The 26072-nt window shown below is 40.3% G+C and overlaps 1 protein-coding gene across 4 annotated transcripts in view; it reads right to left on the reverse strand.

Moving 5' to 3' along the window:
- Positions 1-26072, reverse strand: part of LHFPL2 (LHFPL tetraspan subfamily member 2) — a 110002-nt gene that overhangs the window by 10685 nt on the left and 73245 nt on the right. For all 4 annotated transcript variants that reach the window (XM_083703724.1, XM_083703723.1, XM_083703725.1 and 1 more), the window contains one exon: positions 3667-4443. In XM_083703724.1, coding sequence (XP_083559850.1) covers positions 3667-4096 — 430 coding nt within the window. In that variant the 5' untranslated portion in view covers positions 4097-4443. The remainder of the gene's footprint in view (positions 1-3666; positions 4444-26072) is intronic.

Consider the following 26072-nt stretch of genomic DNA (forward strand, 5'->3'; position numbering starts at 1 on the left):
TATTATTTAATATGTATTTAGTTCTTTCAGCATATGGAGCACCTTCCGGAGTTTTATAGGCAAAAAATATTAAGCTTTGTGCCCCCAAGGAACTTACAGTCTAATATAATATAGAGAGAAATGGAGGGAGGAAAAAGAGAGCCAAGGGCAGCAAGGGATGAATGTGGGCAAATGCATTTAGTGTGCCTCTGAAACCCAGTCCCTAAACACCCAACTGGATACTACAGACTACTGATATTTACAGGCAGAAAAGAGGAAGCTATTATTACAATCAACCCACTTAAAATTAATTCCCTGTTAGTATTTTAGGAACAAAATTGCTCAAACTCAGGTTTTTCAAGTAATTCACAGCCTTTTAAAAATAGCTCCAGCACTCGCAAAAGATGCACAAATGACCGCCTGTCCAGCCCCTTTTGTTTGTCAAGCAGCAGTTACTGATCTAATGATATGGTTGTGTTGGTCTATGGCCCTTTGAAGCTGATGACTTATTCTTTCCTTAACAGTATGGCTTCTAAATGTTTACAAAATGAAGATTGCTGCTTCCCCACTTTAAGAACAGAAAGGAACTGTGAGCACTGGAGGATAACAGGAATCCCAAAAGGAACCTTTTAATCAGAAGACAGATTATTTGCAGACAGACTAAAAAGCTCCTTGGCCTAAGATGTGTGTGGGCTCACTGTGACTTGGCAGACCTACATGCTCATGCAGATGAAGGTCTTGGACTAAATCCTTAGAAGGACATTCTGTAATCTTCATTTTACGCACCATTTAAGTCACAGCCCACAAAACTGGTCAGAAATTCAACAACTTGTGTTTCTTCCCACAAATTCCAGGAAAAAGATTAAATATTAATCATCGTAATTTCTTTGAGATTTTAAAGATAACCTGGGCAGTAATCCTTACTAGGTAATTATCACTGGACTTAATCTTCTTCTTCTTTGGCGATCACTTGTAGCTGAGTAAGATTGTCTTCCATGAAAACAGTCTTAACAGTGAGCCTTAAGTGACTGTGGAGGCCAATTTTGCATGCACACATTCTTCCACAGTGGGGACATAGGTTTCCGGGCAGGAGTTGATCACAGTGAGGGTTTGCCAAGCGTGCCTTCCTCTTAGCTCGTTTCTCCCTTTTGTCTTCAAAACCCATGACACCTTTGGTAAAGGCTGTTCTCCAATTGGAGCGCCTGCAGGCCAGTGTTTCCCAGTTGTCAGTGTTCATACTACATTTTTAAAGATTTGCCTTGGGAACACCTTTAAACCTCTTTTATTGTCCACCAGTATTTCACCTTCCATTCTTAAGTTGGGAATAGAGTAGTTGCTTTGGAAGACAATAATCAGACACCCGAACAACATGACCAGTCCAATGAAGTTGATGTTGAAGAATCATTGCTTTGACACTGGTGATCATTTCTTCTTCCAGTACACTGACATTAGTTTGTCTGTCTTCCCAAGTGATGTGTAATTCATTGATGGAATCTTTTGAGGAGTTGGATATGGTGTTTATAAGTGGTCTTTGTTTTGCAAGAGTACAGTAAAGTTGTTTGTAAACGAGCATTTGGGTTTCCCTGTGAATGTCCCAGTCTTCAAACACTTGGCACTACAATCGGAAGAAAGCTGCGCTCGCAGAGCTCAGGCGATGCTGGATTTCGGCATCAATGTTGGCCCTTGTGGAAAGATAACTGCCCAGGTAGGAAAAGTCATTGACATTTTCCAACATTACACCGTTAAGTTGGATTTGTGGCACTGCAGAGGGGTTTTTTGTGCTTGTTGGTCCAGCACTTTGGTTTTGGTTTTGTTTGGATATTGAGCTATGCTATATCCCACACCACCATTCCCCCTGTGCAAAGGAATTGTCCCTTCTTTCCTCTTCCCCGTTACTCACTCTCAAAATCTGTTCCAGAGGTTTAGGGGGCCTTCTGGAGCAGATTTTGGGGGTGCATTGGGTGCAAAGAGGAAAGTGAAGTCTTGATGTGTGAGAACTCTGCATACAGCATTGGATTTCTGAGTAAATATGTATAAGTTTGCCCTGTTAATCAAGAATATTCTAAATGATTGAAAGTGCTTGTGCTTTGACAGCTGTTGGAAATGTAAGGTGATAAGAAAAAGGTACCATCTGTGTCCCAAGTACACATAAAAAAACCAATCAAAACCAGGTCTACTTCTGCAAAATATTTGCACTTTACAGAAACAACTCTGAAAAATAAAACTTCATGGATGTATTTAAGCTAGGCTTCAATCCAGCTATGAGAGAATATTTTAATAGTCCTATCTGTTTACAGACAAGCTGGCAGACTACTTGAACCATTTGCTTAAGCACTTTGCAAGAGCAAGAATTAAGAAACTTGTGCATCGTGACTGTCAAACGTCATCAGCAGAACACTGGCAACATTCCAGGTGCAATAGCACTGCCATGACAAAGCATCAGTGAACTCAGTAAAGAGTCATCTTGAGATTACTAATTCTGTAGCCATAACATAATTTACAAGGAACTAAATTTTTAAAGATTGGTTGCTTTCCATCTACGGATGATATTCACATTAGTTGTAGTTTTGTTTGTTTGTTTGTTTCAGAACGAAAGTACAACCAAAAGGGTTCAGATACAGAAGTGGTTCATTCTCTGATTATAATGGTTTGTGGCTGACCCTCCATTTTCTTATCTGGTTTGTTTAGGATTCTCTTATGAGAAAAAGGATGGTGGTGAGGAAAGATATGAACTGCAGGTTCACACATAATGTATTTAAGAGCTCTTCAGAGAAAAGGTAAGGTTTATAAATGCAATAAATGGAAAATAACAACCTTCCCCGTACCCTCCCTCCCCTCACACCTTATGATTCCTTTCCTTGCTTCCTGGTTTGAGACAAATCAGTTTGCCATTTTGTGCTAGTCACACAGCTAACGACTGGAATCAGAGATGAAATGGTCTTTTCTAGAACTATGAGTAGTATAACTTCAGCTTCAGCCCTGTATAACTGAAGGAGCGTCTCCACCCCATCGTTCAGCCCAGACATTGAGGGCCACCTCTAAGGGCCTTCTGGTGGTTCCCTCAATGTACAACCAGGCAGAAGGCATTTTCGGCAGTCACACTCTCCCTGTTGAACAACCTACCATCAAATGTCAAAGAGTTAAACAACTATATAACTTTTTGTAGACATCTGAAGGCAGCCCTGTTTCAGGAAGCTTTTAATGCTCGATGTGATTTTTATTTATTTATTTCCCTCTGTATTCTTGTTGGAAGCTGCCCAGAGTGGCTGGGGCAACCCAGTCAGATAGGTGAAGTATAAAACATATTATTATTATTATGACAAATCATATTTGCTGATTCAAACTATGTGTCACGTTAAGGAGGAGGGTCTGAGGGTATCTAAACAGCTTCTCACAGTGCAGAAAAGATATTGGTATTTTAAAGTAAACTGCAACATAGTCATTCTTCTGAGAAATATCCAGAACACCTGCTAGCTATAAAGGAAACTTTAGCTGGTGTCTTAAGTTTTACCCTGACCATATTCCTGAATTATAACATGGGCTTGTTAAATGCAGTCTTCTGGAGACTAAACTACTTGAACAGGTCTTTACATTTAGCAGAAAGAAAATCTTGTTGAGAATGCATCCTTATCCACAAACCACAAACATATCCAATAAGTTTCACTTTTTGCCTTTTCATACACTTACCTGCAATCCCTTGAAGCAGCCCACAGACATTAAAAATACTTTTCTTCATAATGCTCTGTACACACATGGTGAAAACAGATACAAATGCGACAGCACAGAGTATCATGATCCCAGCGGCAAGGAAAATAGCTGTCGCCTGCCAGAATCCACTGGCAATCTCATTGAAGTTTTCAGCATAAGGGCCACAAAGCGTGTCGGGCATCGATGATTTCATGTGTGAGAGTCTGATGCAACGTCCGTAGATCCCTAAGGTTGGACGAAACGGCTCCAGCGATCCTCCCATCCCATTGTCCATGCCCTCAGAATTCCCAGGTTTTGCCTTGCCAATCAGCCAATCAGCACTCATGAAGGCTATGAGCTCTGCAAATGCCACAACAATACTCAGGAGCGTCCACAGCATTGAGCGGCAAGTGACAATGACATGACACATATTGCTGTCCAAGTGCTTGCAGCCAAAGCAGTTCAGAGCCTGAAATCCAAGATAAAAAGGGATAAGTATATATGAATGGAAATTAATGGGGGGTGGGTATGATCCTGTTTCCACTCAGCTCTTCTCCAGTAGCAGAAATGGGAGGTATTCTCAGCAGAAATTAGATAAGCAACATTTTGCAGGCAGTCCATTCATTGATTCTGAACGTTTAGTTTCTCTTTCCTCCTCTTCCGTTGCAGAGCACTGAAGTATGTGTGTCTGTGTTAATAATATTCATACTGGCACATGACGTTACAATAGTGTGTGGGAGGCTCCAGAGAACAGCCTACTGGTTTGACATCACATACCTAAAAGAGAGAAAAGAAAAAGGGTGTGGGGGGAGAGAATGTTAGCCCTGAAGGGAGAAAAAAAATGTTTTAACTATACCCCCACGTTTTTTGTGAACAATCCAAGTTTTTAAGCAAAGATCTAAATCAACATCTAATAGTTTTAACATGGGCTTGTCAAATGCGGTCTGCTGGAGGCTTTCCCAGTTTTTAACCTCAGCAGGGTTATTAATCTCCTGAGGCAGCGCCTGTACTTAAGTATCAGTTCCACACCATCCGATTTACCAGTTGTTTGTCAAAAGCTTTACAAGTTTCACAGAAACTCCCAAGCACACCCATCCATTCAAACTCCTCCTTGGAAATTACATGCCAGAGGTAGCTGTCCAGGTTAAGGAAGATTGAATGAAGACTGAAAGACTGAATTGCCTCGTCTATGAGCACAAAGGCATAGTTCAATCAGAAGGTTTTTCTGTGGCTTTAACAGAGTATTTTATTTAGGCTTGACAAATTCTAGGATGGCTTACGATCAGTATTTAAAGACAAAAATAGAAACTGTAAAAAAATAAAAATCAACAGAGAGCACCAGAGAAAATAAACTTGATCTAATAGTGCAGAAGCTGGGGTGAATGAAAAGATCTTCCTCTGGCACTGGAAGGATGAGAGGTTTGTGCCAAGGAAGCCTCCCTGGGGAAAGCATTCCACAGGCTGGGTGGATAGAGCTGAAGAGTCCCCTTTCGCCACCATTGATCTGACCTTTGAAGGTGGGACAACCTATAGGACACGGGTTCCCAAACTGTGGTCCATGAACCAACAGTGGTCCACAACGATCATTCAGGTACTTCATGGCATGTCTGAGAATACAAATTGCAACGCAATAAAAATATAAGAAATAAAAGAAGCAATAAAAAAATCATACAGCATCCAGTGCATTGCAATTGCTGCAAGAGGCAGGAAAATCATTAAGTGGATCATCAATAATTTTCGAGTGGTCCATGGGGAGAAATGTTTGGGAACCATTGTTATAAAAGGACCTTGAAAGTTTTATCTTATCATCTGAACAGCTTCGTGTGGTAGAGTAGGACATAACATAACAATGGACGTAGAGGGAATAGTTAATTTTGTCTGCACTACAGAATAAAGCCTGGTGCACTTGAGCAAACCAGAGGGCAGAAGATGCATTTCTGCTACTGAAGTTACTAAGTATGTTTAGGCCCTGTAAATTACCTGAATTGGAGACCACCTGAGACCACTCTGAACTCCTTGAGCAAGAGAGGGGAGAAGTGTAATTTAAATAAGTAAGCTGTAGTTGCTCTTTAAGCAGAAACCATGCAAGGGGATTTCATCACAACAAATCATTCAGAGGTTTGCCACAAGGATCTAGTAAAATTGTGTGTACCATTCACCACCAAATACTAAAAAAGGCGGCATGTTCTACATCAGTTTTCCCTAATCTGTGGCCCTCTATATGTTGTCAAACTACAACTCTTATTATTTCTGAACATTGGCGATGGTGGCTGGGGCTGATGGAAGCTGTAGACCAATAAAATCTGGAGAGTGCAACGTTGGGGAAGGCTGATCTTATATGACTTGATGGATGGATGTTCTTAGCCTATGTAGAGAGGAACCAAAAAAGATTGGTTTAATATAGGCACCAGTTAATTTTATAAAAGATGATGGAAAGTGAAGCTTCATTAGGGAGATGATTGGTGTTTTTTCTTAATTCTAAAAGGGAATTAAATGTCCCAACCTCTGGTACACTCAAAGAGAGTAAGCAAAGAGCTAATTCAGTTCACAACTTGACTTCTGGCAGAAATTAAAGGACAAGCAGTGTTATCGTCAGGCAGACTGATGGGCATGTGGTGCAAACACACCCTCTGCAAATAGCAAAAGCTGGGAGATAACGTATCAGCTGCCAAAACAGCAAATTCTCTCAGCATGCCCCATTTCAATAATACACCGGAAGGAAGGAACTGTAATAATAGTTTCTTTTGACACTGCCCGTGCTATAAAAAGGAGGTGAAGAGTTTAACTCTTGCTCAGGAAGCAAAGCAATTAATATTTTCAACATGGATTGGAACAAGTTGTTAGTTTGGAAGAGAAACACTTACACAGCTACTGAACTTGGTTTGGTATAAGAAGAATAACCTGAACAGTTTCTGCAGAGAAATTGTTCACAGGAAAAAGCAAGGTTCATACTGACTTTGCAAGGTGTGGATGTCATTGGAATGCCGAAAGGAAAAGTAATAAAAGCATGAATCATCTATTATGAGCAGCACAAGGATAACAAAGTTCAAAGCTTACAGATATGGTTTAGCTCCCATCTAGTGTGCAAAAAACAGGGTGCACAAGCCAAAACCACGCAGAGGCTGGATGCACGGAACTGCCAGCACCGCATTGAGCCCCATGAGCAGAATGCACACGCAATATTCCCTACCCCTATGCCACAATCATGTGAGATGAGATCCTGCTGTGGTGCCAAGGAAAAAATTGATCCCCCTGCATTTTCCAGTTATGTGTTTAGCAGCGTACGCTAAAGCCATCATTTCTACTCAGGTCATCCTTGCTGTGACAGCACACAGATCTGGCTAAGGGATGGTGGAATCTTGGCAGCTCTGATTTCTCTCATTATCTCATTTTTCCTGTTAAATTTGGTTTGCCCTATTTCTGTATCAAGTATGCAATTTTTTTAAGAAAGAAAAGAAACAAAAGGTCTCCTAATATACTAACATTTGTAACCTTCTGCACACCATTTCCCCCAACGTAATGCATTTTTATGCATTATGTTCACTAGTATGCACATTTTAATATGCATTTTTAGTTGAAAACTTGCATCCCAAAATTTGAATTGCAAATTTCATAGACAGCTGAGTTTCATTTTATGAACTGGAAATGTGAATTAGGTAGATTTGCATTAAAATGAGAATAGACACCATTCTTATCTACCATTCCTAGCCTGCCTGCAGGCAAGTGGGTTCAACAGACAGGCTGTAGCTGGTGGAGTCATGCAGAGGCAAAGCACAAGGAAATATTTCCTAGTGGGTCATACACTCATTCAAAGTAGATGGTAATATTAGTTCCTTATCTGTACCCTTAAGTGCAGGGTTTTTGTTCTTATTAAAGCACAAATCTTCAGTGCAGGGGGAATCTGGATTGAGACCATGGGTGGCGGGGAGGAGATTTCAAAACTCTGGAGCTAATGGGTCTCTGATCCAAATTAGGACCATAACAGGAAATAAAGCGTTAAAACCTCTACCTCACTCTAGGGGAAGACAGCCTTCCCCAATCTTGTGCCCTCTAAATATTTCAGTCCTAAACTCCCATCATCCCTGAGCCTTGACCGTGCTAAGTGGGGCTAATTGTGAGCTGTGGTACAAAATATATACAGGGAACCAAGGAAGGGAAGGCTGGTCTAAAGGTTGACAGAAACAACCATCCGGGCAGCCATGTGGTCCCCTGGATTTATAGCCTAATATATATCAAATACCATCTATTGCATTACAAACACAGACAAGACTTTTCAAAAGAACACTGGATTGTATCCAGCTAAGGCATGACATGATGCTATATTCCCTGCAAATTGATTCCTCGTTTCCTCTTACACAGCATTACTAACAGTAGCATTTGTATCAATGCAGTCAACATTAACACAGTGATGATCAGTATCAATAGGGAAATTATTATTGTCATCCTTATTATCAGTGCAACTGCATGCATGCTTATTTAGAAGCAAGTCCCAATCAGTTCAATGGAACTTTCAATATATCATCTGTTAGCCTTATGTTGTGGTGAAAGCTAGCTAATTAGCTTGGCTGTTTCAACCAGTTTATAATCCATGGCAGAGCTTCTTATTTTCCAAAAAGTCCTTTTTATGAGTGTCATAATCCATGGAGAATAAAGGAGTATACTTTCCCCTTCAGGCAAAATCCTGTCCTGAATAAAATCCCAGTGTTGTCTAGATTTATTACATTTCATGAATACTAGGGGCAATCATTCCACAAAGAAAGTTGTTTTTCTATCTGAAAATGATAAAAGGAATTTAATTGGAGTTGTGAGACAACTTTCCCCAGTTATCAATTTCATCAACAATCTATAGTCCATGGGAGACATTCAGTAACAGCTAATTCAGAAATGGCTACAACTGCATGAAATCATGAAAACCTAGGATTAACAATGTGTTGAATAGTTTATCCAACATAAACTGAATTATTCTCTATTATTCTTTGCACGGTTTCCCTTTAAAGGTTTTATAGCTGACAACAGTTCGCACTTACATTTCCACAGAGCAGAATGAGCACCAAATGTTTTGCTAAGAACAATAAAAGATTTCAGGAACTGCCTGATACTAGCATTTCTTTTCACTGTGATAGGCAGCCATTCTCAATGATAGCCAACGTGGTGCCCTCCTCATGCTGTTCGACCAAACTGCCATCAGTCCCAGCCAACATGGCCAGTGATCAAGGATGGTGGAAACTGTAGTCCAAAACATGGGATCAGAGATGAAGTAGGGAGGGGTCTCCTCCAACCCAGTCCACTTGGAGATGCTGAAGGACCTGAAACCTGTGGCCTATCACTGTGATAAATGCCCTCATCCCAATAATTTGTTTTCTCTCTCTCCCCAGGACACAAGAGTGGAAATCACATAAAACTGTGACTATTCCTATGCGCATTAACACTCTTAAGTGTTCACAATGAAGGCACACAAAAGGCATTTCTTTTGCCACAGTAACCTCAAGATTTTCTAGCCCTTATGACTGCAGTGTAGACTTCAAAGTCTGTGGGTGACAACTGGTGAAATTTCAAACACAGGCAAATGGGAACCAATAAGTTTCCCAGAGATTAGGGACCTGCATTTAGTGTTTCCCGCACCCCATGAGAAGCAGTATGTATGTATGTATGTATGTATGTATGTATGTATGCATTTAAAGGAACAAAATATAAGCAAACATATGCACTTTCCCCTTAATTTACACACACAGAATTTTTATTCATTTTAGTGTAAAGTACACATACTTCTGAATATTAGAGCTTCTGGAGGAGCTTTCTTGCCCTGTTATGCATCACAAAACATGATATATAACTGCAAAACCAAACAAGCAAAACCAAACACTGATATAAAGGCTGAATTCCAAGTTTTGGATTGACAATAGTTGGAACAGGAATTACCTTCAGATTAGACTGGTTGCTAATCCTGGAGGTCCCACCACGACACTCTTTTACTGTAGGGCCTACAGTGTTAGTACAGATTGTCTGCTTAAGCCATCCGTGTTTGTTTTACTCAAGTTCCCTGCTTGACAGAAGATCCAGTCATCCTTCCTCCTCTCCATTTAGAGCATATGGTAATTAGAAGGATGTAGTAGGCTAATCTCTTTAAGGTTATTTGGGATATGAAGAATCTGGCCTCTATTGCAAGGGGAAAAGGGATAACTAGAAGGCTTTCATCCCATTCTAGAAGCACAAATTCTACGATTCTATTTTCTATTGAAAGAAAGCACGAGCCTGAATGTGTATCACAAGTCCCCTAAACTTTGCAGTCTCCCCTGTTTTATTAACTAATAAATCATCTTTAGAAAAGTGCCTTTTGGCTCAACTAAAATAAACAGCTGAAGTGAGGGCCACACAGGCAGCTGAAATGAGTCCTTTTTAAAAAAAAGAGGGGGGGGGAAGAAAGCAGCTGCAGGCACAGCAAGTCCTTTTCTTCTCATGCTCAATTCAGTCTGCAATGAAATCATGCAGAGGGGTTTGTATATCTTTTGTTTACCAAACACAAGGTTAACATCTTGATGTCTAAAATGAGGAAGGGCTGCTAGAGCCTTGGCACTGGTTCCATGAGCTGTTATTCATTAGTGGATCTACCACATTCTGAGAATGCTTTGAGCGATGAATAACAGAGGTAGTGGCTATTTAGATGCTGATGGTTTAAAATTATTTCCATTTAAAGACACACATACGAACTCAAGTTGGTTGTGCTCATGAAAAAAATAGGAGGCTTCCAGCCATCTTAATACAACTTGGCTAAGCTCTCATTTCCATTACGCCTCCTACTGAGATGTTCCTATAGCTTATTCTATGCAGAGGAAGAGCAAACAAGATAATGGATACTAGTGCATTTGGCTGTAACTGCTGCTATTTCCTGTCTCATTGAACATGCTTCAAATGTATTTTCCATACATGCTTTAAAAAAGCAGATACGAGTATTAATCAAAATTCTGACATCTCAGTCTTTTCAGAATAGATCTACTCGTGTTTTACCAGCATTCTCTCTCTGGTCTCCACTCCAGATCTCAGTATTCCACTGAATGCAGGAGAGAACAAGAAGCAGGTACTGGTAAATGATACCTTTTGCTGATAACTACACTTATAAATAGGCCCCTAATTTTAACTGAACAAGTCCTATTTAAGAGTAGACCCATGAAACTGATAGGCATTACTTAGGCCCATTTATTTCAATGGGTCTACTCTGAATAGCACTAGCATTGACTACAACCTGGAGACCAGAACAGTCAGTAATACTGACCCTATTCACTCCTACACAGGATGAGGCCCAGGCAAAGGGCTCTTTAACACCTTCCTACTGTGTGGGGGCAGTAAAAAGATTTTGGCAAAGATTTTGCCTTACAATGCATGTCAGGCTGCAATCCTATACCCACGTACCTAGGAGTAAACTCCCATTGGACTCAAACTGCTGATTAGACATGTATAGGATTACATGGTTAATCACTTCTCCATGCACAGGGATCTTTAAGTCCTTTACCTCACCGCCACTACCAAGTAGCTACAGGGTTTCTTTAAGAATCCTCCCCTTGTGTACCTCAGCTGCTTCATGCCTTCGTTTGCATACAGCAGGGAGCATCTGAAGCCTGAAGCGCATAAAATGCAGAAATCTGCCAGAATCTCTGCTGATGTTGAACTGCGGAGAGAACACAAGTGAGCCTTAGCCTGTGCTTCAGGTTCCATGAGAGCTGATGTATTATCCCTAGAACCAGTGCCTATGCAGGGGCAAGAAATAGGAAATCCCTGGGGATGGATCCATGGGTCACCTATCCCTTAGTATGCCACGTGGTTCACCTGAAAGAGCATCTCCACCCCCATCGCTCAACCCAGACACTGAGGTCCTCCTCCGAGGGTCTTCTGGTGGTTCTCTTACTGTGAGAAGTGAAGTTACAAGGAACCAGGCAGAGGGCCTTCTCAGTAGTGGCGCCCTCCCTGTGGAATGCCCTCCCTTCAGATGTTAAGGAGATAAAGAACTACACAACTTTTAGAAGACATCTGAATGCAGCCCAGCATCAGAAAGTTTTTAATGTTTGATGTTTTATTATGTTTCGATATATGCTGTAAGTCGTTCAGAGTAGCTGGGGGAACGCAGCCAGATGGGTGGGGTATTATTATTATTATTATTATTATTATTATTATTATTATTATTATTATTTATTAAACTGGGTGGACAAGCAGATACCTGACCAAGCATTACTACACCTCTGCTTCCCTGGATTTCCAAATGGTTGTGAAGCATAAGGCAACAATTACGTGCATAAAACTAGGATAGATAGATAGATAGATAGATAGATAGATAGATAGATAGATGATACAGATATAGATATAGATATAGATGTAGATGTAGATATAGATAGAGATTTCTAATGCTAGAAAGGAAATATGCCACCCTGCTCTATGTGTAACATGAAAAGTGAAGTGAGAAACAACATGAAATGTACATATACATCAACTAGACCAGTGTTTGGGTCTCCGACTGTTTTTTAACTACAGTTCCCATCATCCCCAGCCACTGGTCCTGCTAGCTAGGGATGATGAGAGTTGTAGCCCCAAAACAGCTGGAGACCCAAGCCTGGGGAACACTGAACTAGGCGATGGTCTGTAGCTCCAGGTTAGAGCATCTGCTTTGCATGTGGAAGGTCCCCAGTTCAGTCCTAGGCATCTTCAGGTAGCCCTGCCTGAAATCCTCAAGAGTCATAACCAGTCAATGTAAACAATAATGAGCCAGGTGGACCAATGGTCTGACTCAGTATATGGCAACTTCCTATGTTCCTAATACACTAAGGTTGTGATTCATTGCTGTACAATCTCATGTCAGCAAAACCTGACATATTGTCCTTCAGTGGTAAAGAGGTCATACTCGTAATGTTTTTCAACATCATCGAAGCTCCAATTTCCCGGACTATGGGTTTGTTCCAATTACTCTTTGTTATTGCATTTCGAATTCCTTACGCCCGTGGCCATAGCATTGTGTTTTGAAAACTTACTGAAGATTTGCTGTACTTGCAAAACATATTAAATCTTCTATATGGGAAAAGGAATGTAGACAGCATGGTATTTCTTGGTATCTCAAAAGAAAGGTGCAAGTCCCTGGGGGGTACGGAGAGCTGTTACCCAGAGCAACATTGGCCACAAATACTGGCGTAACGTAACTGCTCAAGAATGTATCAGTTGGGAGGGAAATGAGGAGTTTTCACTCTTTTGTACCAGATGAAATCATTCTAGATGAAATCATTCAAAGTCCTGGAGTCCCAGATGAAACCCCCTTTCTTGTATGCATACAATAACATCATCCTCCCAACCAGAGCCAAATGCTCATTCTCCTGTAATTAGGACAACCTTGGAATGCTCTTCTCCTGCTCTAAATCTGGACTTCTAAAACTGAACTTTAAAAAAAAGGGAGGGAAATATTACCAACTGCTGTGTGGATCATTGATGCTTTTTATGTGCATTAACACAAACTGCTCCTGAATAACGAACAGGTCAACATATTCTGAGAGTTCCCCTAAAGAACCCCATTCTACTGACCTCACAGGCTATGTCTTTAGATGGTAGATGCTGAGGAAAACCGACAGGCAGATAAATAGTGGGCTGCATTATTATCATCACTTTATACACAGGGCAGATTTTAGATAGAGATAGGAAGCCAAAATGCATCTATGTGTTAGGAGGCCCATGCTGAATGGAAGACTGTAGATCTATTTCTGTGTTCAGTTGGTGCACCAGTTGCTGCAAGACAGGCACTGGCTACCACCATTTATGCACTGGATATTTCTAGATTAGATTACTGTAATATCCACTATGTGGGGCTGCCCTTGAAGACACTGGAAATTTCGGCTTGTTTACATAATGTGGGCATCTTACTGTTGCTGGGTATAGGTTGGTATAAACATATTAAAGGGCTCAATTATAATGCCACTTAGATTATAGTTGATACAGAAAGGCAGGTAGAAATTTTAGTAAAAACAAACAAAACTATAATGCCTACTTAGAAACAGCTTCATTGTTTGCTAGTTTATTTCCAGGTCTGATCTAAGCTGCTCATTTTTACCTTTAAAATATTAAGTGGAAAATGCTTTGAGAACATTTGGTTGAAAGGTGACCTATAAAAATTACAAGGAAGTTTACAAATAAGTAAATAAATAAAGTACTCCAATATGTGCTACAAATTGCCAAACTGGGATTGATCCAAAGCAAAGATATTCACTGCCTCTTGACTCTTTCAGCCATTCAAAACATCCGAACATTCCCTAACTCATACAAAATTTAAAAAGCAAAGAGTGAACTAGAAGAACCCAGAAACATAAAAGGCTCTTGTCGTTTACTTTCTTTACTTTTAAGTAACAGTGCCTGCCAATTATGTCAAGCCACCCCTAACAAGTGTTTAGCCTATTTTTAAAACTACAAGTGTTTGAAAACTTCCCTTAATATTTTCCTCCATCTATTTATGGGTGTGAAGTTCTTCCTGATATATGACTTAAATTTTCCTCCTCAGCTGCACAGATTGAAGAAATAAGCTAGAAATACACCCAAGATTGAATCACATGTAGACTTTGGCTTTATCCACCCAAGCAGATTTTGTACCAGCTGATGCTGAATTGAGATATGGTACATCAACTATCATATGACTTTTTCACAGTCTAACAAAATAAGACAATGCTTTCCTCTAACTGACCTGGTTACAATCATTCTCAAAGCTTAAGTAAATACATCTGGTGCAGAGAACTACTGTGATCCAGTTTTGAGATGTCTGAAAGTCACTTCTTACTTAACTCCAGCTAGTCAGTCAGGCATTTGTAAGAGTTAACATCCCAGGGTCAATTGTATAGCTGACCCACATTTTGTTAAAAAGCACATGCTTTCAGGTACTACAAAAAAATCACAACACAAGGGTAGTGATGGAGAAGAAATTTGGTTCAGTTAGAATTTTAATACCTAAATTGCACTTTCTGAAACAATTTTGAATTTTGTGATGCAGCTTTCCAACCAAATAATGTGTTCAAAAATTGTATACTGGGACAAAGTATGTATGAAAATGTATATATTAGTGAAAATATTACATAAAATGTTTTATATCAGCAAAAAGTGCTTGCAAAAATGTGTACATTGGGGAAATTTGCACTTAAACACAGGTGAATTTTTATGAGGGATTTCCCCCCCCAAATGAAACCCTCATATTAAAGTAGTAATGTGAAGAACTAAACTTAATACTTGGAAAAATGAGAAAATTTAATTTACAGACTTGTTTTTCTCTTGAAAAGGGTTTGATAGTAGACTTTCACCATAAATCAACTTTGCATTGCTATTCTAAAATCTGTATTGCTTGGCCGGTCTGAGCACAAAACCCAGGAATTACCAAAACCAAAAAACTTCAGTACTATATCCATTTACTAGACCATTAGTTCCAGTGAACCCGATGGGACTTACGTCTGAGAAGACATGACTAGAATTGTGTTATTACTTGAGGAAGAACAATTTCCCACTGTGGCTCTGTTATTGTGCTTCATTAGTACACATGGGTAAATATTTCTGCTTTCCTACAAACTACATCTGTGTGGGATAAATACACAGCAGGATAGATAGATAGATAGATAGATAGATAGATAGATAGATAGATAGATAGATAGACAGACAGATAATTTATTACGGTCGGAGACCAGCTTATAAAACACACTTGGGGGTACAGTCACAGAAGGAAAACAAAGAGTTACAACAATGTACAACAATAAGAATTGATGCTTTTGAATTATGGTGCTGGAGGAGACTCTTGAGCGTCCCATGGACTGCAAGAAGATCAAACCTCTCCATTCTTAAGGAAATCAGCCCTGAGTGCTCACTGGAAGGACAGATCCTGAAGCTGAGGCTCCAATACTTTGGCCACCTTATGAGAAGAGAAGACTCCCTGGAAAAGACCCTGATGCTGGGAAAGATGGAGGGCACAAGGAGAAGGGGATGACAGAGGACAAGATGGTTGGATAGTGTCTTTGAAGCTACCAGCATGAGTTTGACCAAACTGCGGGAGGCAGTGGAAGACAGAAGTGCCTGGCGTGCTCTGGTCCATGGGGTCACGAAGAGTCGGACACGACTAAACGACTAAACAACAACAACAATAATAAATTTAAAAACAATGTACAACAATAAACTACCGCAGGGAGCTGACCCAGAGTCACTCATAGAACCGAGTTTGGGGATTTTCTTAACAAACTAGTTTGAGCACAACAGTATGCATTTCATCCGGTCGGGTGGCGCTGTGGTGTAAACCATTGAGCTTGCTGATTAGGTCTGCGGTTTGAATCCCCGTGACGGGGTGAGCTCCCATTGCTCGGTCCCTGCTCCTGCCAACCTAGCAGTTAGAAAGCACGTCAAAGTGCAAGTAGATAAATTGGTACCGCTCCGGCAGGAAGGTAAACGGCATTTCCGTGCGCTGCTCTGGTCTTGCCAGAAGCGGCTTTGTCATGCTGGCCACATGACCCGGAAAAACTGTCTGCAGACAAATGCTGGCTCCCTCGTCCAGTACAGCGAGATGAGCGCCACAACCCCAGAGTCATTCGCGACTGGAATTAACTGTCAGAGTTACCTTTACCTTTACCTTTATCTATTTCATCTCATATGATGCTTCACATGCCTCTATTTTGCTACTTGAATCTGTGCACAATTGGTCACAACTTTCTAATAAAATAGATGCAAATGTAACAGTGACTTGCAGCACTGATAATTCCTTGCTTTGAAGGGGATACATAAGTTCTTTCTGCAGAACTAGATTTGTGTTGGGAATTTGAGTCACACGCGCCACTCTGCAGGCAACAAGTGTTGAACATGCATGATTGAACAGGCTTTTAATATACATACCCAACCAGAATTAAATCACTAATACTGGCAGGAATTTTATATTCCTTGGGATTTTCCAACTCCTTTATCTGCTGGCTCAAATTGGAGAAGCAGCATGTAGAAGGATATTAACATCACTCCTCACTCATGATTGCACTATGCTTGGTGAGATCCATATTCTAAGTTCCACTCAGCCATAAAGGTAACCTTTGGTCATTCACTATCTCTCAACCTAATCTACATCACAGGATTGTTGTAAGAATGAAATGGAAGGGGCAGGGGAGAACCATGGATGCCACCTTGAGCTATGTGGAAGAAAGGCAGGATAAAAATGAAATAAATAATGGAGGTGGCATTTTAATTTTTCCACATGAACCATAAACAAACTGGTTGGTTCAGAAGTGCTAAACTGGCTACTGAACTTTTAGCAACCCAAACCAGTTGGAGCTGGACTTGACACAGCTGGGCAATTAGATTCCCTTATCATCACACATTACAAGCTACATGTTGTTCTCAGACTCCCATCTCCCACAATCACATTTCTGTATAGGAAATGTATACGTTCCGAAGCGCCCTGAGTAAAAGACCCAGCATCCTGACTAGGACTTGTGTGAATACAATCATTCTTTGTTGAATTTAAACCGTTCACAAATGTCGCATTTTAGGTCAGTTACAAGAAAGATGTTGTGTCGGTATTTTGTGGACAGATCATGAGATATGAACTGCAGGAAATGAAACTTGCTTAACAGCCACTTGTGACAGACAGCATCTCAGTCGGGAACAATGTATGAGAAAGCAGCATGCAGAATAAATCACATGACTTACTGATTTATAGCTCATGCTTTACCAAGTGCTTTTATTTATTTTTAAGTTGATAGGCACCAACTCTTCAGGTTTTCTAACTCCATCCACATGCTTCAGTTTAGGTGTAGCATGTACAAATGTGTGAATGCCATAGTATGAATTGTGTAAATGTAATATGGTATGCATTGTTTATGCAGTCTATGAGGAGCTATTTTCACTAAAAGAACCCTGGCTCATTCCTCTGCTGCCTATTGTTTGTTTCTACATCAGCCACTTTTGCAGCTTTCCCCCAGCTGTTTCTTTCTCATTTGATTATTTTGTGCCCTTGTCTCTTTGCTCTTGCATTTCCTTCTCCCCTCAGCTCTGGCTCTGTCACAGTCTCCACTATCACAGTTCCTGCACATGAGCCTCCAAGTGACTTTGGCTCAAGATTTGCTCTCCTACAGGTTTTGCTCACTGCAAGTTTATGTTCCCTTCGTTTTCACTTGCTTATTTTTGGCTAAGTAAGTTTACTTTTCTCCCCATGTAATTTCTTATGCTTTTTCCTGTCATCTCTTCCCAACTTTTGCTTGGGAGTATTCTTGGACCCAGCATCACTCCAAGATACTCTGGTGCACCCAATGTGTCCTTATGCACGGCTTGGTTATATTCTGTTTAGATTGCTATAACGTGCTCTACACTGGGCCACCTTTGAAAAATATCCAGAACTCCAGTTAATGCAAAATCAATGCTAACAGGAGCCTGTTTCTCAGATCAAATTATTTCCAGGCCCAATTTAAAGTGCTGCTTTTACTTATTTTAATTTTATTTATTTACTCAAAGTTCTACATGCAACTCTTCTGATGCATTCATATTACTTAGTGCCTAACAACAATTAAAATATCTCAGTCCCACTGTTTTTGATCCTTAAGGATTGTCTTAACCCAGGCTTCCTCAACCTCAGCCCTCCAGATGTTTTTGGCCTACAACTCCCATGATCCCCTGCTAGCAGGACCAGTGGTCAGGGATGATGGGAATTGTAGTCTCAAAACATCTGGAGGGCCAAGGTTGAGAAAGCCTGTCACTACAGATGCCATGACACTACAGATACACTTCAAGAGAGGCCTTATTCCATGGCACATGGGGTAGGGCCTTTTTGATGGTGACTGTTAAATGGTGGGTAGACATGGCAGACGACACAGCGATTTCTCCAAAGCAGCTCTTTATTTTGTAAGCTGGAATAGAAACTGAACAGCAAACAGCTCAGCCAGCCTGCTTTTATAGGCAGCCAGCTGTCAACATTGTAGCAACAACAACCCAGGGTTTCCTGCCTAAAATAACTGACGTGGACCTGAGTGAAAACTACCTACAGTATCCCCCTGCTGGCCCAGGGTGAGAACCTCAGTACATAACAGTGACAGTCAGGTGGTAGAATTCTTAGTCCAGGAGATTCAGCTGAACTACTTTTATTTTTCCCTCTGGCAACAGGACAGGCAAAACATATCTATGTAGGTGTACATTTGTACAGGACACTCTAAGAAGTAACTCTAATGTGTTTACCATTTTTGAATTTGTTTGTTCTCCATCTGCTGGGTTAATACCACTCTGGTTTTCATGTTTGCTTAAAAATAATAATTTTTAAAGGGTTTTATGGAAGGGGAATTGTTCCCTAAGGTTATCTTTTTTAAAAAAGTTCATACCTCAGGATTTAACTAAGCATTCAGGTACTACCTTCTTGTTGCTCAGTAATTCTCTTTTGGCTACAAAGCTATCATGCTGGGACTGAGTTCAGCATTAGGACAAGTGATGTTTACTTAACTGGCATGATGTATGGTTTTATGATGACCATTAGCTGCTTCAGGGTCAGAAAAATGAGGGTGTAAGTATTTTAGTATTTTCCCATTCTCTCTTCATTTCTTTTCTCAATATTTTACTAATAAATCAATTCAATTTGTGTCTCTCCTCTGTCAGTTACTTCATCTTCTTCACTTTGTTTTCAAACCCTGGATTCTCTCTCCCTTCCTCTCTCATTCATGCAACCCTGACTGAGGTTATTTTGATAATGTTTCAGGTTTTTGTTTTTGTTTTTAAATAATCCCCTTGATATGACTCTGTTCTGCCTACGTTTCTCAAAATGGGTGACTCCTTCAAAATGGGTGACTCTTGTTCCTTTCAAAACTGATGTATTGTCCTTCCAATTCTAAAAAGAAAAAATATTTCCAATCTTCCATTCCAATCTCCCTCCCCCCCCCCCCCCCGCATCTTTTCCAACAGTTACATATGGTGTTCTTTCAGTTAGAACTTGTGGCCATCAGTCAGTTCTCCTTTTTCAACTGTTTCAGTTTTCAATACTGATGACTACATTATCCTTTTTGCCTCTTTGAACTGTCTAGATTTTCTTGGGAAAGTTATTTCACGAGTTCCTCCTTTTCCAGCTTGTCTCATCGTTCCTCTTTTCTTTCTCCTTGGACCCCCCAAAAATCTGTTTCTCTCAGCCCTTTCCTCCTACATTGGTACCTCGGTTTAATAACTTAATTCGTTCCGGAGGTCTGTTCTGAACCTGAAACTGTTCTTAACCTGAAGCACCACTTTAGCTAATGGGGCCTCCCACTGCTGCTGCACCGCTGCTGCGCGATTTCTGTTCTCATCCTGAAGCAAAGTTCTTAACCATAGGTACTATTTCTGGGTTAGCGGAGTCTGTAACCTGAAGCGTATGTAACCTGAAATGTATGTAACCCAAGGTACCACTGTATTTATCTTTCCTTCCTTGCAACTATTATTATTTTAATTAATATTAGTTATAGTTTTTACAATGATGACCTTCTACGATGATGGCTTGAGAGCAGTACATGTGAAAAGGATCTAGGAGTCTTGGTTGACCACAAACTTGACATGAGCCAACAGTGTGACGCGGCAGCTAAAAAAGCCAATGCAATTCTGGGCTGCATCAATAGGAGTATAGCATCTAGATCAAGGGAAGTAATAGTGCCACTGTATTCTGCTCTGGTCAGACCTCACCTGGAGTACTGTGTCCAGTTCTGGGCACCACAGTTCAAGAAGGACACTGACAAACTGGAACGTGTCCAGAGGAGGGCAACCAAAATGGTCAAAGGCCTGGAAACGATGCCTTATGAGGAACGGCTAAGGGAGCTGGGCATGTTTAGCCTGGAGAAGAGGAGGTTAAGGGGTGATATGATAGCCATGTTCAAATATATAAAAGGATGTCACATAGAGGAGGGAGAAAGGTTGTTTTCTGCTGCTCCAGAGAAGCGGACACGGAGCAATGGATCCAAACTACAAGAAAGAAGATTCCACCTAAACATTAGGAAGAACTTCCTGACAGTAAGAGCTGTTCAGCAGTGGAATTTGCTGCCAAGGAGTGTGGTGGAGTCTCCTTCTTTGGAGGTCTTTAAGCAGAGGCTTGACAACCATATGTCAGGAGTGCTCTGATGGTGTTTCCTGCTTGGCAGGGGGTTGGACTCGATGGCCCTTGTGGTCTCTTCCAACTCTATGAATCTATGATTCTAGTTTTTTCTCTCCTGATCAGTCTTCAACATTCTTCAGTTCTCAAAATCTGTTGTGATTCTTAGTTCCTCTGGTTCTCAGTTTGATATTTTCCCTATTCTTTCTATTTTTCACTGGGTTCCCTTTCTGTATCACATTCATCTTAAACCTCTGGCCCCTGCTTTCAAGAGCTTACAATCTCTTCTGCCCTTAATCTCCCTCTTCCCTCACCTTTTCTGTACTCTGTCTGTATGTTCCTGTGGAACACCTTGCTTCCTGACAAGCAAGCAGCTGAAAGTTCACATTTTCCAGGCTTTCCTTCCATGAATATATTCTCTATCCCCTGCGTGCTTTTGTGCTACATTCTCTTTTCCTTTTTTATGAATGAACAATTTAGACAGGAGAAGCCTGGTGGAAACTACCTTGGTGATCCTGGCAAAGTTGGCACATGCCTTCTTCCACGACAGGTGATATGTTTCCATGGAAACAAAATGCATAGGCAATTGCTCTTAATACTGAATATTTTTAGAATATTCTGAACTGGAAAAGGAACCCTATCAGGTAAGCAGGCATGCCTTGCTCCTTCCTTCCAGAGGTAATCCAGACATCCTTGAAAAGAGTGCAGTTTTAAGTCAGCAACAGAGTAAGAGACAGAGAGACCAAGGTTTTGGGCTTTATCAGCATATTAGGATAGTGGCTGTTTCCCTGGAGATCAGATGTAGGTGTCACAGATTCTGGCTGGTTGTTGTAATGTTTTAAGTAGTGTCTATGCTTAAATATGTATCATATACATACACAAGATACATACTGTTTGTGGACAAGATCTAATCCCACCAAATGATACAGGATAATATTTTAAAATAATGTCTAAAATAATTCTAAAAGGTTTATTTGGCTATGTTTGAAGCAAGAGGAAGAACAAGCAAGTACTGTAGTTGTGTGAAGAAGATGGAGAAATGCTATTGGGTGACAGAGAGAAGGCAGAACTGCACAACACCTACTTTGCTTTTGTCTTTACCCAAAAAGAAAGCAAGAGTCCAACCTAGTGATAGAATAAATGATGTAAGGAGGGAGCTGCAGCCCAAGATAGGAAGAGAGGCAGAAACCTAGCTACTTCAAATGAATCCACATCTCCAATTCTATTATTCTATCTCCAAAAAGAAAAGATATGCAATGCAAGGAAGTAGTAATTGCATCTGTATTTCTAATGAAAGCCTTGTGGATGTTATTAGGGCACAGAGAATCTGCAGGTCAGGACCCAAACTCATTAGTACTGCTGTGATGCGAGAATGAGGTCTCACGCTTCTGACAGTCTAGAAGAAATACAAAGATCCATCCCTCTCTGAGCAATTTATTCAGCCCCAATTTTAAAAAAAGACTTTAGACACTAGGTTTGTACTATTTATACTTTTTATTCATCATCTCATAACTTAGATTCTCTTGATAGGAAAATGATGTTTTAGTAAATATTTGGATGGTCATCTTCAAGGGATGGAGGGACGGATGGAAGGAAGGAAGGGTGAAGAGAGGCACCTGAACAGTAAATGCACAGATTGATATTTAAATTTGCAATACAAACCCGGTCTTCTTAATTTTAAACCAGTGTGTTTTGAAAGACACTCATAGGATGTCAGGATAGAAGCAATATACAGAAAGCAATTAAACCTTGAGTTTGTTAAAGAGAAGAAACAAAGAATAAATAAGACACACAGCTATGTGGGTGGTAGAGAAGCAGTGTATATTTGCAGCAAGCACTTGGTACGAGGTGGAACAAATTATAAGGAATGGGGGGAAAACAATAGTAGGTAGTAATGAGCAATTAAGAGAGACTGCCAAACAGAAATCTGAAACAGAATGTTAGCCAGTGTTACAGTGCAGTACAAAGGAAGATGAAGAGCTGAGTTAAGTATTCAAGTAAAAAACAGTATTTACAGGAAGTCTATGGAGAATGGAAAGAGAGTAAAAGGAGAGAGTAAAATCTTGTCAGAGGAAAGAAAGAAGTCAGCATTCCCATTACCCTCCACCACATGAGGGCAGTGTTACTTCAACAGAACTTTACCCATAGAGGAATCCTAACATACACAGGGCAGGTGCAACAACATTATCCTCAGATAATATTTTATGCAGGATACTAAAAGGTGCCTCAACCAATTCACATCTACCCCAGACATACACAAACCGCTCTATCAACTCCCTGCAATGAAGTGTTCAGAACCAGTGGGGCTAATATGATTTTAAACTTCCAAGTTGTTATCATGGCGTGACAAAATGAAATCATGCAGAAGTACTGTACAAGGAAACAGAATTGAAAGGAACTTACAACTTCTCCACTAATATAACAAAACTATGAGAGAGGAAATAGCCTAGTAAAATACACCGAACAAAATTCATAGTTATCTTGGTAACTTTAATTTGAAAGGTAGGTCATAATAACTTTTCCATGTTATTTAAGAAGGAGCTGTCACCAACAGTATTGCATCCCACTCAAAACTACACCATGTTGTGGTGTAGTCGTTTGACTCAGATTAATGGAAACAAAGATTTGCTGCAATGCCAAGGACACATCCTATTCAGAGGACCACCCAGAGGGTTAATTAACAAAGCACTAGGAGATAAGTTGCCTTTTTATGAAGCAGGAATACAAGAGGTGAAGGTCTACAGCGGTTATGACAGAACTAAAGTAAATAAAGGATGAGAGGAATAATACAGATACTATGAAGGGGGGGGGTATTGTAAGCTTTCATCAAAGAGAAGAAAAAGCAAAGCGCAAAGGGACCACTTCAGTTAATCACATAAAACATGGCTCAGGTCATCAGGAACAAACCACAGAAAACCTTAGGTTTGTGTGCTCCCTCTCTCCTCCTCTGCACACAACAGCAGGAGAATGAAGGCTTCTGCTCTTACTCCAAAGAAACCACAGTTTCCCCCAAAATAAGGGACAACATCTCCTATATCCCCAAGTCTCTCAGGTGCTCAGGTGCATCTCCTATATCCCCAAGTCTCTCAGGTGCTCTCAGGCCACATTGTAAGTGGGGTAATGTATGAGGTACAGAATCCTTGCGATAAGATGAATCTCAAAACGCACAGGAGCAGAGTGCTCATAATATCTCGTTGGTACATGATTTTCTTGCTTCTGTATTGTGCTTTGGTATGTACAAGCTTGGAAATGAAATAATCTTGTGTGGCTATATTTGTTGTTTGCAACGTTTAATGGAAATAATAAAAATTGAAAGAAAAAAATCCGCATTCGCGAGTTCATACATAGCACAAGACTGTGGTCTGTTCTAAGTGGAAGCTTTCATTTCATTTTCTTTTGCCCACAAAGGTAGATGAGTGAGGAGAGGTTATGTGTAAGCCCAAAGTTCATTGTGAGTTATTGCTAACTACAGCTGTGGTTCAGAGAGGAAGCAAAATCAAGCATGGGACCCACTCTTAACTAGATAAATGTAATTTATAAGACTCTTAGCTACCTCACAAGGACACTTGTCTGAGATGAAATGGAGCTGTGTACAATACAGTAAAGAATGACCAGAGATCTGAGACTTCAGGAACTAGCATTCCAAGGGCAGAACACAATAATGTGTTTGCAAAGCAATTAACATAATGTATTGTTTCTCTTTTTAAAATTCCAGTGAAGAACAACATACGGAAGGAGAGTGTACTAAATATACCAAGTATCATTGAAGAAATGAGCTAGGGATTCCTAAAGAAGGAAGATACTGGCACTTCAGCCCTAAACCTTTTAATGGGGTGGGGGTGGGGAGGTCTGTATTTCAAAATAGAAGTTAGGATGAGTTGACAGGGTGGACATTATAACAGGAGTACAAAACTGTCCAGAAGGAATGAGTTCATATTTCAGAGATATCTCCAAAGCCTGAATCTAAGAGCCAGATTCCTAGCTCCCAACATCAAGCCCATAATCATAATCTATAATGGCATATTTATAATGTGACCTGAAAGGAACTGGTTATTCATGTGAAATAGCAGTTTTTAACCCAATGTATGTGATATTGCACTATGTCCTCAGTTGAGGATTTATCTTTAAGGCTGCAATCCCATATCTATTTACCTGGAAATAAGTTCAACTGAATACAATGAGATTTACTTCAGAGTAGACAGGTGGAGGATTGCACTCCTCCATTGTTTATATGTATGAGCTTTCGTTCGACAAGTTTGCATCATGTTTTTATTCTATCAAACTATTTTTGAAATAGTTAAAAATGTATTTAATTTTTTAAAATCTGATTTGATCTACCCTACTTACAAAGAAACACAAAGGAAACTCTTTCTGACTTTTTAGAAAGTAGCCCATTTTCATTTGTGCTTTGAGAACTGGGGCATACATAAACTAGGAAAAAGTCAAACGCTAAATCAGATTTATAGATATTATATTGCCCTTAACTCATAAGTTAATAATACAGCGGAAGAACCAAAGTCTTCCGCAAGTCACAGAAGGTCTGGAAACAATTAGTTAAAAAAGCTCTGCTTTACTTGTTTCTCTCTGTAGACCTAAGACATAGTCACCCTAATAATGCAAAAACACTAGATGTTGTGTGCGCTATTCCCTATCGTAATATTGAAAAATCTACCATGAACTCATTTCATGTTGTAAATGGGTTTATTCTGAAATATGATTTATTTTACAGGTGTTTGTGTTTTATTGCACAGGGACCCAAGTTTCACAAACACGTCAGTTTTCACACTAGGCATTTAGTGTGAAATCACTACACCTTCCTCATACTCATATGTTACGGGGGTCCAGACAACATAACCTTTTGCAGTCCTCCCTTGCTTTCACAATGGTTTTTCTATCTTATTATTATACAAATCCCAACCTTTTAGAGGGCGGGAAAGTCATAAAAACTCCACAGATGCATATGCCTTACTTAGGCTTACAGTTTCACCTTAAGAAAAGGAAAGAAGAGGGGTTGTTTTTATGTGGGCAGTGATTGATCAGACAAGAGAACCTATCATAGTTCAGGACACATAAAAGTGGATACCATTGAATCATCTCATTTTAAAAATCTGTCTTGAATTGTAATCAAGGAGGTGTAGGCAGTCTTGCACGATTAACCCTTCATTCAATGCTGGATTAAGTGCTTGCAGGAGCACTCCTATTTGTTGGAGATGGCCTACTGTGGGTTAACTGCTTTGCTGTCCCTGATCATGGGAACCCCAGACCAGGTGAAGATAGCACCAATCACAACCAGTGCAGGTAGCCAGGACATTTAGCCTCACCTCTGGAGCTGATAAAAACCATAGGG

The sequence above is a fragment of the Podarcis gaigeae genome, assembly GCF_964106915.1.
Source record: "Podarcis gaigeae genome assembly, chromosome: 11".
Lineage (NCBI taxonomy): Eukaryota > Metazoa > Chordata > Lepidosauria > Squamata > Lacertidae > Podarcis > Podarcis gaigeae.